The sequence below is a fragment of the Ascaphus truei genome, chromosome 11, assembly GCF_040206685.1.
Source record: "Ascaphus truei isolate aAscTru1 chromosome 11, aAscTru1.hap1, whole genome shotgun sequence".
Taxonomy (NCBI): Eukaryota; Metazoa; Chordata; class Amphibia; order Anura; family Ascaphidae; genus Ascaphus; species Ascaphus truei.
Window position 1 is genome coordinate 33662789 of NC_134493.1, and position 19153 is coordinate 33681941.

Genomic DNA, 19153 nt, shown 5'->3' on the forward strand with positions numbered 1-19153 from the left:
AAGCAGGGATATCCTGAAAACCTGACCTGTTGGCGGCCCTTGAGGACTGGATTTGGCCGCCCCTGCTGTAAAGCTTTCAAATGGATCATCAAGGAGAAGAACACACAATCTGTCAAATAGGCAGTGTGGCCTCCCCAGATACCACCGCGGATGGATCATCTGAGGTTCACTTCATGCCTGCAACATAGATACCAAACCTCAGGCGTAATGGGGCAGCTCCCCTATAGGTCCATTCAGACACACGCTTTGGTTAAAGGTTCTCTCCCACAGTGCAGGTTAAACCACGGTGATCCCTCCGTTACTTATAATCTAATCTGACAATTAGCATTATTTTAAATAAGTCTAGAAACGTCCAATTATTTTCACGTACAATGCAGACATTGAGTAGGAAGGGAGGGAGTGTACGCTCACACTTGTTTGCTGTAGTAACAAAGAGGGAGAGGGAGTAGGGGGTATGATATCTTTTATAGAACCAACACCTAGTTGGTCTGTTACAAGCTTTCCAACCTCAGTGTCAGGGAACCTGATGAAGGACCATGAGAGGTTGGAAAGCCTGTAACAGATCAACTACTTGTTGTTCCAATAACAGGTATCACACCCCCTCCTCCCTCTCCCTCCTGTGTTACTACATGGAAGAAAGGACCAACACCGCTCCCCACCCTTCTATGCCTCTTGTTTACTGTATTTTACTGAGGAGGTATTTAGATCAAGTCACACCTTGAGCACGTTAACCAACCAACTAAAAATACATGTTAAGCAATGAAGCAATGTATTGCTGATTCCCAGTAACGGAGAGTGGAGATGGTTACCTAAACAGACATAAATAAGTTTGACGCCAAGTTCTGGCAGAAACTGCAGCTGCCAATATCTATATATACTGTACACATCAGAGGAGAGGAGGGGACACCAGACTTTACAAACGTCAAAATAAAGTTTTAACACCTTCTTCAGGACTTGCGTCTCTTGTGAAGTATTTGCCCCCTTCAGCAGCCTCCGCTTCCAGCAGTTAGAATAAGCCGTGTGTAACCAGATGGTTATTTTAATATTGTTAGTGTGCTTTCATTCTCTCTTTTTTTCCGATCTCGAAAGGTGTTAAAGATCATTTCTATATTTCCTGGAAATCCTAATGCAGCACTATTCCTCTCACTACCCCGATGTATAATATTGCGCTGTAATGACATCGCCGGCCTGTTTGATTGGTGTAGGGAAGAGAGAGACATTTTTCTCATCCTTTTGACCTCAGCCATCAGTAACCTCATCATATGTTCAGTCTCTGTGAAATGGGAAGAAGTTGCTGTGGAAGTGGCTTTTACCCGGTGATTTAGAAAATAACAGCATCACATTGATATTAGCACTTGGGGAAACAATGCTTGTGTATGAAACCTGATGCTTTGTGCACATGGCTTTCTGCATCTACTGCCAATGTGGGTATTCTGCAGACGTCCGTGCCAACGCTCACCCACTTTGAGAGTCTCAGAGGAATCTCATTTATACAAATCGGGGGTTTCAAGACGCTTAAGTTTTTTGGGGGCCCATAAATCTCACAGATTTTGCTCCTGGGAGACTGGTATCTCTACTTTTGAGAGAGGAAAATCAGAATATGTAGAAGAGATAAGCTAGGATTATGCTGCTGTGTTTAGGGTATCAGGATATTATTTATTATGTTAATTAGATATTAACCTGTTAGGAAAGAATGTGGGGAATATATAAGGGGTGCGCATTTTAGTTGTAAGATGCGCCTAAAACTCATTTGTGTTTGGGAATCTTGGTCCGCTTCACAGCAGAGCAATGCATTGCAGGCTACGAATGGGCACGGTTCGGACAGGGCCGCCATCATGGGCAGAGCACAGACAGTACCAGACCCGGACACATTTGGGAATCTGGGCCCAACAGGAAGTAGGTCACCACTGAGGTCCCGGGCTCCTTCCTGTGCTGGGAGTAAAATGCAAGTGGGCACACTTCCCCCCTTCATCAGGATCCCCGTTCCCGCCCCACGCTGTACAAGCTGACAGCGCCCAAACCCCCCCTCCCCCACCCCCTGAGTCCACGGGTTCGAAATCCGCACTTCACCAACATTCAAGTTCGTTCACAAGTTCGAGTCGACCTTTTCAACGATCATTCAAATCAGGGCAAGAGGGACATCTTCTGCTCCCTGTGGGTGGGTTGTTTTTAAAGGAATGAAGCTAGGGTATTCCAGGTGTCCGGTATTGAACTGGACTGTCCTGTATTTGGACACTGTCCAGTAAAAAATGAGAGGTGCTGTAATACAGGACATGTATGTGTCCGGTATTTTCCTCCCTGGACATAGAGACCTGACGCACTTTTCACCATTGAGTCCAGTATTTTTGGAGAAGCCGCCTGCCGACCCTAAATGACAAACAATATAACCTGTAAATTTTTGCAAACTCAGAAAAGTTTATTTAAAAAAAAAAAAAAAAAGGCGACCAAATTTCAGGGGTGGGGGAAACAGTTTGAACTGGCAGCTAGTTATCGAGGTATCGGGGTGCGACATATACCCCATTAACTAACGGGATTTGCTAACTGGGTTTAACAAATCCCAGCGTATGAAATGAACAAGGATTTCCCTTTCATGTATACCAGGGGATTGCACTGCCACCTTGTGGACAAGGGCTGGTAATGCAACCCTCTGCAGAAAGTCATTTCCGCTCACCATTACCCAGGAAGTAAAAAGATACATGAATGGCGAGAGGAAGCCACTCACAATGTGTGGGTCCTGCCAACGTAATAATGCACTGCGAGAAATCGCCGGAGCATTCTTCCCGTCACCAGCAAGGATTTTTCTCAGCCAGCGGTTTATACGAATGAACACGAATGCCACTATTATCCGTTTTAATTGCATTGGGATTGAGGCTAATGATTAACCCCGTGGAATGTGCTGAAACAGTGAAACGATTTGAGAGTAACAAAATTACACTGAAAACACAATGGAAATAATCAAATGTCATTTTTCACCTCCGTGAGCTTAAAGCAGCAACACGTGAAATCTTATAAGGGTTTTCAATTTTTTTTTTTTTTTTTTTTTTTAAATAAATCAGTTCTGTAGTATTAGATAATATTGAGTGTTTTGTTTTTATTCAACTGTTAATGCTGTTTTTGATGAGTTTTAAAACATCCTTTGATTTCTATAGCAGGTTTTAGCACACCTCCCAAGCAGTGCAAAATATTTGCAACACTTTCCTGTTTGTGATCACTTGTTGCAAATGTTCCCCGCAGTTTGAGCTGCAAACTGTAACAATAGAAAATTTTACCTTAGTAATATCAGGATACAGTGTAGCTGCCGAGTTACACTGACAGAGGCAGCCATTATGTTAGGCACACACAAGTTTTGACAGATTTATAACAGGAGCACCAAACGATTGCCAGATTAGGTAAGAGTGTAGAAGTATCCATTGTCATGCTTTACATATACAAAAGAAAAAAGAAAAACAAAGTTGGAAAGTAGTATTGCTGCTCCGTCAAAACCTGCGCTTTTTTTCTAGAAAAGGAAAAGGTGCCCGGAGGTGCGGGCGGGATCGGGAGGAATTATTCTTGGACATGCGCAATAATATACACATTTATCACATTTCAAAATCGTTTCGAACCCATTATTTGTTTCAATATAAGAGCTAAAACGAAATCCTCTTAAAGGTCCTATATTCTTTTACCGTTATTGCACACAAGCTTCAACGTGCTGTGTTTTGCGTCTGAGAAACCGCTTCTGATATCACCCCCTCGTTCCCATGCTTGCCACCCAACTCCAAAGTGTTAATGAACTAGATCAGAGGTGCTCAACTCCAGTCCTCAACACCCCCTCTCCCGCCGCCCGCCCCCCCCCCCAAAAGGTCAGGTTTTCAGGATATCCCTGCTTCAGCACACGTGGCTCAATGAATCCATTGCTACAGCACAGGTGGCTCAGAGGCCCAGTCAAACACTTAAAAAAATGGCTCAAAGACCAAATCTCTGATTGAGCCATGGATATCCTGAAAACCTGACCTGTTTGGGGGAGGGGGCTCTGAGCATTGGAGTTGAGCACCTCTGATCTATGTCACTCTTCAGATCATAATTATTATACTAAAGTTGCACATACCAGCAAAAACAGGAATACAAAACCAGGACTGACCAAGATAAGCCCGTGCGGGACATTTAAAGATGGTGCAGCAGGACTAGGCAGTGTAGCAGTCCCAGCTTGTGGGAGCGGGAGGGCTAAGGCATCGCGGCCAAATGTCCTAGATCATATATAGAAGCCCCCGCTCTCTTCCCCACGGATTGCCAGGGGGAGCGCGTGGGGCCTTTTTAAAGTTCTGACTTCTTCATGCCACAGCGTCAAATGATGCCGAGACATCACATGGTAATGCGTTGTCATAGAAACAAAGTCTTATGATGTCATTTGATGCTGCGCCGCTGGAGGGCAGCAAGGAGGAGGCAGCCCCAAGGCAAGTGCCTGCAGGCGGCAGATTTTTAAATAATGAGCGGACCTCTCTATAAGAGTTTGCAGAGTAATGACCGCAGGAAAAATGTGGTGCAGCCAGCACTCCATGTCTATCACCGCCGCTACTCAGCGGGCCCGTGAGAAGTACATGGGGAAGGTCCGGTGATGTCATTGGGGCATTATCGCTACATTAGGGGAGCTCCCGTGATGTTGCAGTGTCCGGGTTTGATGGCGCGGGGGCAGGAAAGGAATTGAGCAAAACTAGACCCGTCTCCTAAAAATATTACTTGTGGAACTCTGAACTGGTCCAGTGCCCCTGGGGGTGTGGTGTTACGGACGGTCAATGCACAGGGTCAATACGCGGCTCTATTCTCTCTTTATTAGAACCAGAACCATTGGAGTCAGAAGGTGGAGATCCTGCTTAGAAACATTGGCGCTGCAATAAAGTGAGAAAACAGTCCCACTAAAATTAATTTGCATCATTAATGTGCTTTTCATAAGATCCTGAATTAAAATGTTGGCCCAAACTTTAATGGGCTGGTTATGTACTAAATTTTGAAAGTAGTATGTAAAGGATTTATCCACAGCAATAACAGAACTGCAGAGCAACACGGCACTTTGCAGCACAGTGAATCACCATTTTAAAGGAGTAATCCAGGCAATGTCCTACGTGTTAAAAAACAAAAACAAAATTGTTCTGTAGTATTAGATACTTACTACCTTTTTTTTAATTTGAAAATTCAACTCTTAATGCCATTTTAATGGGTTTTAATATACTGAGCATCCCTTGATTTCTATAGCAGGTTTTAGCACACATCCCCAGCAGTGCAAGATCTTTGTAACACTTTCCTGTTTGTGATCATTTGTTGTCAATATTTCCAGCAGTTTGAGCTGTAAACTATAACAATAATGTTACCGTAGTAATACAAGAATACATTGTAGCTGCTGAGTTACACGGACTGAAGGATTTGATTGAAACAAAGGCAGCCATTTAGTGAAGCCTGGGAAACAGTATTTTGCTGATCAATCACAGGAGAATCAACCGATCGGCAGCTTCAGTCAGTTTTCAATAAAGGCAAATGCTACATATATGAAAAACAAAAATAAATTCTTTATATATATAAAAAAAAAAATAAAGCTGCTTGGATTGCCTCTTTAAGGCGCCATAGCTGGTATCTTATATAGAAATCTAATTGGTTTTCTGAAACATATGTAAGGGCTTTAATCTGGGGGTGCCAATAACATTCCCCTTAAACAGGTCGCTGCCATCAAAACACTGATCTTATCCATGGATCATACTGTACATAAAGTAACCGTGGCCCTTTGGGACAAGGATATCTACTACGACTTGTACACCCTGTGGGGGAGGAAAAGAGAACTCCGAAATAGAAGGAAGGAGACAGGCGAATAATTATATGTACTCCAGACACCCGCAGGTCCACCAGCTTTGGTCTGGACCCGAAACTAAGACTGACCTTGTTATAGACCAGTCATTGTTTTCCTTCTTTATAGCAGTGATTTAATCTGATTGGAAAGTTCTTATGTGTTTTGGATGTCAACTGTTAAGCCTGTCTACATAAGGACACAGGCAAATATACATAAAAATGTAAGAGCACGGTTTGTAAGGTACAAGATACTATGGGTATGATTAACACTCTTTTTTTTCTTCTGTACGTCTTAGTGAAATCCAATAAATAATTTACTGATCTTAGGAGCGATTGCTGCTTAAAAACATATACACCAGATGTCTTACTTAGAAAATATACACTGGAAGAAAGGTCTGCGAACCAAAGAGCTTACAATTCACGCTGGGTGCTCTTGTCCCCCTGGTGTATAACCTTTCCTTATATTTGGAGGTCTGCAAGCCAACTCATGCAGTGTACACGCTTAGCACTATATAAACACACTGCAAATTCCAAAAGCAGTTTGGAAAACGGCATAAAAACACGTAATGAAGATCCGGCAAGCATTCAATGTATTATTAAAACAATATATTTATTAAATTGGTTAATAAACAATGGATCTGTTAAAGAGGAAGGAAGAAGGTAAGATGTATTCCCTAGTCCTGTAGTAACAAACAAAGGGGGGAAAACTGAGCTCTGCGTGGTCACCTTCTATAACCACTCTCAGAACTAGTCTCACGGAATGTGCAAACGGTGGCTTGTGTATCACGGGTTACGCTCTGCAACATACACAGCTTCGGTTCTCATTCAGCAGGGATCCGGCGTCCAGCCATTCACAGATTTTCGCCTTAAACCGAAAACACTCACACGGGGTTTTACAAAACAGAGCAAAGTCCTCTTCGCAGAACTTTTATGGACCAAAAGTAAAAAGGTGCGTTGCTTGATTTGAAGAGTAGATAAGTGTGATGACTCTTCCTTTCATCCAGTCATGCTGTAAACATTACTCATGATCATTATAAAAGTTAGTTGAGGCAATGAAACCGTGAAATGGTTCTCATGGCGAGTGCTTTCACTGTAACCCACAGTATTACCCAACACAAAGCCTCTCTTTGCAGCAAAGTTTCCCCATCATTGGTTTCTGAATTGCCGGCTTTTGAATGGGCGGTTGCTGGTGTTTTATGGCAAAGAACAAACTTGCTAAATAATGTTTAGTTGTGGACATTTAAGGAAAGCACCATTAAAAAAAAACTAATTCGCAAACTAAAAACAAGCTTTATGCCACTGATGGATGCAGTCATACTTAGTACTGACTTACATGGACGCACACCGTTTAGGAAAGTCTGTGCACCTTGGATGTGAGTTTTTGTGACTGCAGATCATGGAAGGATTTCACATCTCAAGAAAGAACACTTTGATGCTAAAAAGTGGCACATTATATACATATATTTAGTACAACGTAAGATCTCATAACCTGCAAAGAAACCCAAGCAAAAAAGTCAAATGAAACATAATATTGCTCGTGTCCCTGAGGAGATGGAGATCTCACAGCCTCACAAAGGCTGCTACTAACAGAAATGTTTCGGAGGACTCCTCTCTGTTCCGGTGACTTCTCAGCCTAGTCGTAACACACACAGCATGTTTTGCTTGTGTATATTATGTACAAACTCAGGGGTATTCCAGTGTTTCCATGAGAAGTCATGTGCAGATAACATGGCCTTCTGCACTTTATTCGTTATTTTAAATGCTCTTTCCGTTTACGCTGTGTTTTTATCTTTTGGCTTCCACAAGTTTGAAAAGGTGAACCTGGATTTCCTCTTAATGCTGGGCTCTGGGCTGACCTCCTTCTGGGAATCTGGAGAGGGGGGAAAGGAAAGAGGAGAAAGGAGAGAGGGGGGGAAAGGAAAGAGGAGAAAGGAGAGAGGGGGGGAAAGGAAAGAGGAGAGAGGAGAGAGGGGGGAAAGGAAAGAGGAGAGAGGGGGAAAGGAGAGAGGGGGGAAGGAAAGAGGGGGGAAAGGAGAGAGAGAGGAGAGAGAGGGGAAAGGAGAGAGAAAGAGAGAGGAGAGAAAGGAGAGAGAGGGGAAAGGAAAGAGGAGAGAGGGGGAAAGGAGAGAGGGGGGAAGGAAAGAGGGGGGAAAGGAGAGAGAGAGGAGAGAGAGGGGAAAGGAGAGAGGGGGGAAAGGAAAGAGGAGAGAGGGGGGAAAGGAGAGAGGGGGAAAGGAAAGAGGAGAGAGGAGAGAGGGGGTGAAGGAAAGAGAGGAGAGAGGGGGAAAGGAGAGAGGAGAGAGGAGAGAGGGGGAAATGAGAGAGAGGAGAGAGGGGGAATGGAGAGAGGTCGAACGGAGAGAGAGGAGAGAGGGGGAAAGGAGAGAGAGGAGAGAGGGGGAACGGAGAGAGGGGGAACGGAGAGAGAGAGGAGAGAGGGGGAAAGGAGAGAGAGGAAAAGGAGAGAGGGTAGAAAGGAGAGAGGGGAGAAAGGAGTGAGGGGAGAGAGGGAAAGTAGTGAGAGGAGAGAGGGGGGAAATGAGAGAGGGGGGAAATGAGAGAGGGGGGAAATGAGAGAGGGGGGAAATGAGAGAGGGTGGAAATGAGAGAGGGGGGAAAGGAGTGAGAGGAGAGAGGGGGGAGAGGAGAGAGGGGGGAAAGGAGAGAGGGGGGAAAGGAGAGAGGGGGGAAAGGAGAGAGGGGGGAAAGGAGAGAGGGGGGAAAGGAGAGGGGGGAGAAAGGAGAGGGGGGAAAGGAGAGAGGGGGGAAAGGAGAGAGGGGGGAAAGGAGAGAGGGGGGAAAGGAGAGTGAGGGAAATGAGAGAGGGGGGAAATGAGAGAGGGTGGAAATGAGAGAGGGTGGAAATGAGAGAGGGAAAGGAGTGAGAGGAGAGAGGGGGGAGAGGAGAGAGGGGGGAAAGGAGAGAGGGGGGAAAGGAGAGAGGGGGGAAAGGAGAGAGGGGGGAAAGGAGAGGGGGGGGAAAGGAGAGGGGGGAAAGGAGAGAGGGGGGAAAGGAGAGAGGGGGGAAAGGAGAGAGGGGGGAAAGGAGAGTGAGGGAAAAGAGAGTGAGGGAAAAGAGAGAGAGGGGAGAGAGGGGGATAAGGAGAGGGAGAGAGAAGAGGGAAAGGAGAGAGGGGAGGGGGAAAGTAGTGAGAGGAGAGAGGGGGGAAAGGAGGGAAAGGAGAGAGGGGGGAAAGGAGAGAGAGGAGAGCGGGGGGAAAGGAGAGAGGGGAAAGAGGAGAGAGGGGAAAGAGGGATATTAAATCACTGATTATCGTCCCCAAATCGGATAACTTTCTATTGTCGGAGGTGAACATATATGTAATATTTACCTTGTTTTTTTTGGATCATAGCTTGCATCATTTCATCTTCCTCTTTTTCTCTGTGAGCAAAAGACCAGTTTAGACAAGCTACACTCAATACCCTCTTACACACGTTACACACCTTCTATTCAATCACAAGTTCTCACGTTATTTCAAAGACCATTTACCCGCCATCTACAAAGAAGGCAGGCGTATTCTTACGAGAGTAAGAACTGCTGCAAGAGAAGGTCGGGAATTGAAGCTTGACCAGGGGAGGCCAACGCCAATCCTAAAAGGCCACCAACAGGCCTTCAGTTCAGCTGGCTCAATCAGTGGCTCTGTAGTTGACTGAACTACCTGTGCTGAAGCAGGGATATCCTGAAAAGCTGATCTGCTGGTTGCCCTTGAGGACTGGAGTTGCCCACCCCTGAGCTAGAGGGTGGTAGGTTCAATGGAAAGCCCTGGTAATGTACAGGTTATTAAGAATGTATATTAGTGTTTGGACCCTTGATACACGGTCTGCCTTGGAGGGGCTCAATGGCTTACAACACTTTGGCCAAAGGGTTAAACTAAAAGACCATTTTATTCAAAAGATATCTTTACATATATATGTAGGCACTGTACCGTGTATCTGTGTCATTGGATGTGCACTGAGCTCTGTCTGTGTTTCATGTTCTGTCTCTAGTTTTAAATATATATTGCCATGCTCAGTAGCACTCCTCTTTGACACATACACATATATGTGTTGTGGTTATTTTGGGGGTTCAATAATATGAGCTTATAGGGGTCCTGTATCAAATGAAAGTACTCAACTTTTACTGTAGTTTTATAGAGCCATGTTTAAAAGCCAATTAAATGTTTTTCTGGTCCATTCATTTGAATGGTACGTGCACAAGGCGTCTCCAAGCGCAAGAGGGTCTTTTATGGAACAGCAGCGCTTAGTAAATATGGAACTAAATGCTGTTTTAATGTCCAGCTGAAGGAGCAATGCTGTAAGTTTCTAAGTGGCTGGGGTCAGTTTTTAAGTAATTTCTGGGAAAAAAACATAGGTAGCCATTTGTAACATCGCGCCTCCCCAAAAACTATGTATTTAACATCAATCCTACACTATGTAACACCCCCTAACATCTCCCCACCCAAACCTTATTGGGGTCAGGTGTTGGGCTGGACCATATCCCACCCTGGGGCACTCTCCGTTCCACAATGAGCAGCCACGTTTGACCTTTTGTTTCAACATTGTCCCTCATTCCCACTAGATTGTAAGCTCTCAGGATCAGGGCACTCATTACCTTCTGTATGTTTGTCCTTATGTGTATGTAACGGTTTATGTCATTATCAAATCTCTGTACACCCTTTGTATAATAAACACTAATAATACTACTTCTAAGCAGAAAACAAATTGAGGATTTCACAATGAAGTAATGGTCAAGACGAGCCAGGAAATTAAAGGAGGAACCAAAAAAAACTTGTTCTAGATTGAAGTACCAGGCTACAAAGAAGTATTTTCCTTTTCCCATTTTACACTGAAATGTTATCCATGACATTAACCCCCTAAATCACATTACTTCAATCTTGATAGAAAATATGCTGCAATAGCAATAACTTTGCATCCAATGGGAAGTCAGAGTTATGTTGGGATTCCATTATTGCACTGAGCACATCTGTATATCAGAAGCGTGTTTCTGTTGCAGGAGTTCCCCATGTGCAATTTGTGTGTTTAGACTCTATGGTCAGAATTAATTAAGTCGTGGTGCAGGGTATAGCAGCCAGGTCCGGTGGGCGTCTAAGACAATTAGCCAATGCCATGGACATTTACCGCCGGTACATTTGGTGGCCATAGGTAATGTATTTCGTAACTCCTTAACCTAAAAACCCAAACTTTCAACCCTTACCCTAAAAACCCCAACATCTACCGCGAGGCAGAAATGGCCGCAGGTAAACGGCCAACTGTCCCATGGTGGCTAAACAGCTGCGGCTAATGGTCCCTTTCCGATCCGGCGGTACCATTGACTTAAATAGCAGAAAATGCAGGATCCAGCGTGGGGATTTCTGGCCTGTACCCTCTAATGCTCATCTGAACCAAGTCCCATACCCTGGTAACGGTGTATAAAAAGTAACCGAAGCGGTTAGAGGCATCACTCACCGGATCCGGTCTTCATCCAGACATTCTATAATCTCGCTCCTGTTATTAACGATATCGAGATATTTCTCCAGGAGCTCGCTCTCTCGCTCCTTCTGCTTGGAGGACTTCTGTTTCTCTAAACACAGAAGGAGATCACGTCACGAAATCCGCACAGGTAACATTCTATGGCCGCGATTATACCCAAAGCGGCCGGCGGCACTGCGCACCTCACAATCAAATCGCAGCAATCCAATCCAATGAATGTTTACATACCGCGCGCGGCGCCTGGAACCGCAGGGCGGCAGACAGGAGAACAGACCTTGGATTTTGTTCTCAGCAGGCGACAGCGCGTCACGTGAGCGATTCAGCCAATGAGGGCGAAGCGCTCACGGCCACGCCTCCCTGTCTCCAGTTCACGTGCCGCTTGGCCAGATTGCATTCATAACGTCACCAGATCGCGCACATGTCCAGCTGGAGCTAGCACACACACACTAGCGCGCACACACACACACACACACACACACACACACACACACACACACACACACACCTTGGTAGAATACTTAAAGGAGCAACCCATGCAATATCTTACGTTGGGGTTTTTAAGTAAATCAGTATTGTAGTATTAGATAACAATAGTTACAATAAACAAACTGTAACATTAGTAATATAAGAATACATTGTAGCTGCTGAGTTACACTGACTGAAGGATTGATTGAAACGGAAAGGCAGCCATTTAGTGAACCCTGGGAAGCAGGATCTTTGCCAATCGATCACATGAGAACAAATCAAAAAATTGGCAGCTTATGTAATTAGTTTTCAATAAAAGGTAACCAAAGGTTGCATGTATTAAAACAAAAGATTTTTTTATTTTATTTTTAAAGTGCCATTTGGACAACCTCTTTAAAGCAGCAATCCCCCATAATTCACACCCCATCCCCCTTTTTTGGTTTTCGGGATACTTACAGGTGAAGTAACAGGTATTACTTGTTTTTTTAAACCGATTTAAAAGGCCATCCAATAGGAAGCCACAAGCAATGATTTTGCAGTTTCCTATTGGCTCGAGATTTGGCAGCCATGTGGTTCTCCCTGAAGGGAGATTTTAAACCTGGTAACTTCACTGGTATAAAAACATCAACAGACAAAGATACCCCGTGCTAAATCCAACGCGACAAAATACACAGTTACATACTTCAATGTTAGTATTCTCACGAGTAAGGGTCATTTAGTTAAACCTTTTGGCCAAAGTGTTATAAGCCTGCAGCCACGTCACGGCCTGACCAGTATGCAGCCACGTCACGGCATGACCAGTATGCAGCCACGTCACGGCATGACCAGTATGCAGCCACGTCACAGCATGACCAGTATGCAGCCACGTCACGGCATGACCAGTATGCAGCCACGTCACGGCATGACCAGTATGCAGCCACGTCACAGCATGACCAGTATGCAGCCACGTCACGGCATGACCAGTATGCAGCCACGTCACGGCATGACCAGTATGCAGCCACGTCACGGCATGACCAGTATGCAGCCACGTCACAGCATGACCAGTATGCAGCCACGTCACGGCATGACCAGTATGCAGCCACGTCACGGCATGACCAGTATATGCAGGTCCTAACACTACATGCAGTCCTCGGCTATCCAACGGAATCCGTTCTGGAAGTAGCGTTGGATAGTGAAACCGCTGTAAAGTGAGTCCCATGTTAATCAGTGGCGGTGAGCGTTGGATAACACATTCAGGCGTCAAAAAATGGCCCATAGGGAGGCATTGTAAAGCGTTGGATATGCCATTCGTTGTAAAGTGAAACATTGGATAACGAGGACTACCTGTACATGTGAAAATTCTCATTTACCTCTACAGTGGAGGCAGAATGGTCCTGCACAGGCAGTGTTAGTACCTGCATACTGGTCATGCCGTGACGTGGCTGCATACTGGTCATGCCGTGACGTGGCTGCATACTGGTCATGCCGTGACGTGGCTGCATACTGGTCATGCCGTGACGTGGCTGCATACTGGTCATGCCGTGACGTGGCTGCATACTGGTCATGCCGTGACGTGGCTGCATACTGGTCATGCCGTGACGTGGCTGCATACTGGTCATGCCGTGACGTGGCTGCATACTGGTCATGCCGTGACGTGGCTGCAGGCTTATAACACTTTGGCCAAAGGGTTTAACTAAATGACCCTTACTCATGAGAATACTAACATTGAAGTATTTATCTATGTATTGTGTCACATTGGATCTTTGCCTTTTGTTGTATACATTTGGCCACACTCAGTAGCACTCGTTTTGATATATATAGATATATGATGTGATGGGTTCTGGGGTTAGAGATTGCTGGATTTGGGTGTTCATTAACTTCATTGATATCTCAGGAACTGGGGGGTCCCCAAAGCTGAAAATAGTGCAGTTCAGCTCTGGGGACCTCCTAGGTTCCCATCCTGTAAACAAAATGTGGGGTAAAAGAACGAATAGGGTGATTGCTGCATTAACAAATGTATGTGGGACTTAAACAAACCAATATATGATGTTATGTTGGAACTGAATCTTGTGCTCTTATTGTGCTGGAAAGGGCAGCGATCCTTTCCTAATATAATATTTAAAATCGTACTGAAGAGTTGGGGGCAGCGGGTGGAAGGCAAAACATTGTGCACTTGTCACATTACTTCTGGAGGTCCCTGTAGAACTGATGGGGCTGAGCAGGAAAAGTGAAGTCCTAATTGTGAAAATGCCAGCAACATGCACAAGTATGTGGGTGTGAATGCGAGCGTGAATGCGCGAGTGAATGCGTGCGTGCGCGCATGTATGTGTTTACTAAAAGTCTGATCCTACATCTGGCTTTAAAAAAAAAAAAATTCAAGTATCAGATCCCACGCTCTCCCAGCTGGTGAAACCAATGAAACATTTCAGCGTAGAGCACAGGAGGAGACGCCTGGTGCTTAATATGTTGGTATGTAATGTGGGTCCCTGCAGCTTTGTGGCTCGTGTCTCAGGTGGAATCAGGCTGCATCAAACATATCTGCAAACAGCTCTGCAGAAGTCTAGGTGCTTTCCTACAGGTTTCCCCGAATGCAGCTGTGCAAACCTCTGCTGCCCACTTCGTGTACAATTCCCAATCTGTCCGTACAAATGCAAATACAATTCGGCATGTTTTTTCCGGTGGCAATTGATTTGTTTGACCAAATGAAAACGAGTTAGGCCATTTCTGGCCCAAGTTTCCAAAGTCACCTACAGACCGCAGGGGTTTCAAAAATATATATATGTTTGAAAAGAGGATATTTATTTATTTACAAAAAAATAAAAATAAATAAATAAAATCGCAAAATGAAACTTCACTTGTGAAACAAGAACAAAAATGTCAGCGTTATCGTTCGTCTCGGGAACACAAAGGAACCACAGACCGCTGGGAGTTTCATCTTCCCAGCTTCCAAGAGCCAGATGTGAAGGAGAAAAGTCACAGGGGATCTGGCTTTGTCCTGCACGTGAGACACCCAACCTTTCATACAAGCAAAATGCGCCCTCCCTCTCTATGCAAAGCAGTGACCTCTCCCTTGCTTGCAATTCCTTTCTGTGGCGTGGTTTGATCTGTTACCAGACTGGCTCCCTGGGCTCCCTGCTTGGAGCACTTTTCATTTCCTTCAGCCGCTTTGGCACTCGCGGGGTTAACAGACCGGCTGCCAAAGCCGTGCGATCTCACCATTGCCTGCAAGCCTGTCCCACAAGTCCCCTCCCAGGCATCAGCCTCGAGACATCAGCGTGTGAAGTGATCGCAAGCGTTCGGTATACTAACCTGGCAAGCTCATTAGGTTCCGAAGTTCACTCTCCACATCCACCTGTTGGTCCTCCAGAGCCTGCTGCTTAGAACTGAGACAAACAGGAAGCACAGATTAGCACCGTGTGCTTTGTATCGCAGCCAAACAGAGTATAGTTCCAACCAGCTTTTGTTTAGAGAACAGAGCAGCTGCCAATTAGTGCCCATCCCGCTGCCCACACCCCGTGCCCACTCGCCTCTCCAGAATTTGCTGTGGAGATGGACTATTCTGTTCACTTTGACCAGGAGATAGAGGCCAGTGAGACCGGTATAACACAAACGTGACACGCAGTTTTGCTACATTTTCTCCTAGAAACATGTTCGTGTTCCAATTATGGAGGAAGCATTAACGGTGTAGTGGTTAAGGCACTGATCGGCAGCATGATATAGCTCAAGAGCCACAAGTGCATCCCAAAAAGCAGATTAAAAAAAAAAAAATAACTCCCCGCTAGGCTTTGTTTGGTGTTATCAGATTGCCATATAGATCATGTGGTGGGTGTTGGGTTCAGAGCTTGCAGCGATTGTGTGCGTTTGTAAATTGTCGACTGGTAAGGCCTCGGACACAGTGGGCGCGCGCTCGATGGGAGCACATGGCGTTGTGCGCCTGTCGGCCGAGCGATCTACGGACGGAGATCCACAGCGACGGGGAGGCGTGGCTGTAACATCAAGGCTGGTTCGCCCTCATTGGCTGAACCGCTCACGTGACCCCACCGTCGCGCGACAAAAACAAAATATCTCGTCTGCTGAAACCACAGGCCACGCTGTCGCGCGCTCTCTGGCCTGCCTCAGAGAGGTGCAGCCTGTTCGTGCCGTCGCGCGCTCTCTGGCCTGCCTCAGAGAGGTGCAGCCTGTTCGTGCCGTCGCGCGCTCTCTGGCCTGTCTCAGAGGTGCAGCCTGTTCGTGCCGTCGCGCGCTCTCTGGCCTGCCTCAGAGAGCGCAGCCTGTTCGTGCCGTCGCGCGCTCTCTGGCCTGCCTCAGAGTGCAGCCTGTTAGTGCAGTCGCGCGCTCTCTGGCCTGCCTCAGAGAGGTGCAGCCTGTTAGTGCCGTCGCGCGCTCTCTGGCCTGCCTCAGAGAGCGCAGCCTGTTAGTGCCGTCGCGCGCTCTCTGGCCTGCCTCAGAGAGCGCAGCCTGTTAGTGCCGTCGCGCGCTCTCTGGCCTGCCTCAGAGTGCAGCCTGTTAGTGCCGTCGCGCGCTCTCTGACCTGCCTCAGAGAGCTCAGCCTGTTAGTGCCGTCGCGCGCTCTCTGGCCTGCCTCAGAGTGCAGCCTGTTAGTGCCATCGCGCGCTCTCTGGCCTGCCTCAGAGAGCGCAGCCTGTTAGTGCCGTCGCGCGCTCTCTGGCCTGCCTCAGAGTGCAGCCTGTTAGTGCCGTCGCGCGCTCTCTGGCCTGCCTCAGAGAGCGCAGCCTGTTAGTGCCGTCGCGCGCTCTCTGGCCTGCCTCAGAGTGCAGCCTGTTAGTGCCGTCGCGCGCTCTCTGGCCTGCCTCAGAGAGGTGCGGCCTGTTCGTGCCGTCGCGCGCTCTCTGCCCTGCCTCAGAGAGGTGCGGCCTGTTAGTGCCGTCGCGCGCTCTCTGCCCTGCCTCAGAGAGGTGCAGCCTGTTAGTGCCGTCGCGCGCTCTCTGGCCTGCCTCAGAGAGGTGCGGCCTGTTAGTGCCGTCGCGCGCTCTCTGGCCTGCCTCAGAGAGGTGCAGCCTGTTAGTGCCGTCGCGCGCTCTCTGGCCTGCCTCAGAGAGGTGCGGCCTGTTAGTGCCGTCGCGCGCTCTCTGGCCTGCCTCAGAGAGGTGCAGCCTGTTTGTGCCGTCGCGCGCTCTCTGGCCTGCCTCAGAGAGCGCAGCCTGTTCGTGCCGTCGCGCGCACTCTGGCCTGCCTCAGAGAGCGCAGCCTGTTCGTGCCGTCGCGCGCTCTCTGGCCTGCCTCAGAGTGCAGCCTGTTAGTGCCGTCGCACGCTCTCTGGCCTGCCTCAGAGTGCAGCCTGTTAGTGCCGTCGCGCGCTCTCTGGCCTGCCTCAGAGAGGTGCGGCCTGTTAGTGCCGTCGCGCGCTCTCTGGCCTGCCTCAGAGAGGTGCGGCCTGTTAGTGCCGTCGCGCGCTCTCTGGCCTGCCTCAGAGTGCAGCCTGTTAGTGCCGTCGCGCGCTCTCTGGCCTGCCTCAGAGAGGTGCGGCCTGTTAGTGCCGTCGCGCGCTCTCTGCCCTGCCTCAGAGAGGTGCAGCCTGTTCGTGCCGTCGCGCACTCTCTGGCCTGCCTCAGAGAGGTGCGGCCTGTTAGTGCCGTCGCGCGCTCTCTGGCCTGCCTCAGAGAGGTGCGGCCTGTTAGTGCCACGCGAGCACGGTCGCTCACACTATGGACGTTGTTTGGAGCTCTGCGACCCCTCCTCCCTGGATTTAAACTCACCCATCCCACTTTTTAAGTGGTTGGTTTGTTCGTGCACCTGTGGTAGACTGATCTAATAAGACATTTCTCCCTCTATCACAGGTCAAGGTGAATTTTCATGTGTAGTGCTAGGACCTGCAAAGGGGTTAGGCTTTGTCGGGCTGCAGGCTTATAATGCGTCGGCCAACGCGTTCAACTAAATGACCTTTACTTATGAGAAGAAACATAAGTATTTAACTATATCTTTTTTGTCACATTGGATGTAGCATTGGGAATTGTTGTCTTTTGTTAGATTTCCAATGTATAATTCTACAATGTTCTAGAACAGCACTTTCCAGTCCACAAAACGAGCTTCAGAAGAAACAATGTTGAACTAGGAAGGAATAAAAGGGTCAGAATAAAGCGTCGGAACACAGGGGGCCCCAAAGCCCCCAATATTCATTTCGGGCAGCTCTAACCGGTCTTGTGTGATATGAGGGCGTCCTACTTTCCGGTGATCTGGAAGGCCTGCAGTTATTGCACAATAACTCAGGGACAAAGAGTCCTTCCAATGGAGCTCGAGTTCGGTACTTACGTGTACATCAGTTCAGACTCCAGTCTCAGCAGCAGCTGCTTTTCATGGATGAGCTTAAACCAATCCACCATGAGAGCGTCTTCTGCGTCATCTGCACAGAACAGGGAAAATTTAATTGTAGGTCATTCATGTCGGAAGTTGGTCTGTCCCTAAATGGGTCGCTTGCTCTTTACTTCCGTGACCCAGGTTTAGCCACACAGCACACACTGAATTCTGAGCAAATGCTGGCCCAAGTGTTACAGCCCTGCGCACACAGACACATGAGCAGGCCCAGTCTCACCTCCATCACAACTACGCAGCTGTTTCTCCATGTCCACCCCGCGGAGCTCCAGCTGATCCAGCTCTCGCTCAATGCCCAGAAGCTGCTCCTGGATCACCTCTTCTGGGATATACTCCGGACGAAGCTTCACAGAAGATTACATGAGAACGGTTATTCATGCCCTGTTCCCGCCTGCTCAGAGGAACTCCTGCACTGGTCAACAATGGTATGACTTTGGGCAAACTAATGGTATTTTGTTATTAACACTTTCGATGCCAGAGGGGGTGGCACAACCCACTGGCAGAAAAATCCCTTGTGGGGGCGGAAATACTATTTTTTCATAATACCCAAACTGATGCTTTTAGATGTAATTTTTCTCCAAGTGTCAATGTCTCAGACAATTTTTCCCCACGTTTATCAGCTTGTGATACAGGAAACCTAAACATTAGTTTAAGTAAAGCTCTGAAATCTACAGATAACTTTTCGGAGCCGCCTCCTACTCTTATCTGAGCAGTTTGGGTGATTGTAACAAGTCTTTATGCTGCCCGCAGTTATTCCTGTACAAAGCAGCACTGACTTCAGCAGACCTGGACATCTGACAGCTCTGAGTTAAGAGACCTAAAGATCTATTGTAATGGTTTGTACGATGGAAACCATCTTTTTTCTTTTCATCTTTTTAAACATGCGACTTCACACATACTCCACTGAACAATCTGCACCATACAGTATGTACGTTTTAGATGTGAATCTCCTCTCTTATGCTGCCGTTTCGGAGCTGTGGTCCAATTTTCTTCTAAGACAATTGTCATTTTAGAAACAAACTCATTTAAAATTGATAAGAACCCCCCTCTCCCAACTAATGACCTGTTCTCTTCTGTTACCATGTAAACTACACCC

The 19153-nt window shown here is 47.2% G+C and overlaps 1 protein-coding gene across 2 annotated transcripts in view; it reads right to left on the reverse strand.

The window, feature by feature from the left end:
* Positions 1–6405: 6405 nt before the first annotated feature.
* The window catches only part of MICALL2 (MICAL like 2), a 46805-nt gene continuing 34057 nt past the window's right edge, over positions 6406–19153 (reverse strand). For both annotated transcript variants that reach the window (XM_075565562.1, XM_075565563.1), the window contains exons 13-18: positions 18278–18401; positions 17998–18088; positions 15037–15110; positions 11260–11374; positions 9147–9196; positions 6406–7684 (exon numbers count right to left, since the gene is read on the reverse strand). In XM_075565562.1, the coding sequence (XP_075421677.1) occupies positions 7587–7684; positions 9147–9196; positions 11260–11374; positions 15037–15110; positions 17998–18088; positions 18278–18401 (552 nt within the window). In that variant the 3' untranslated portion in view covers positions 6406–7586. The remainder of the gene's footprint in view (positions 7685–9146; positions 9197–11259; positions 11375–15036; positions 15111–17997; positions 18089–18277; positions 18402–19153) is intronic.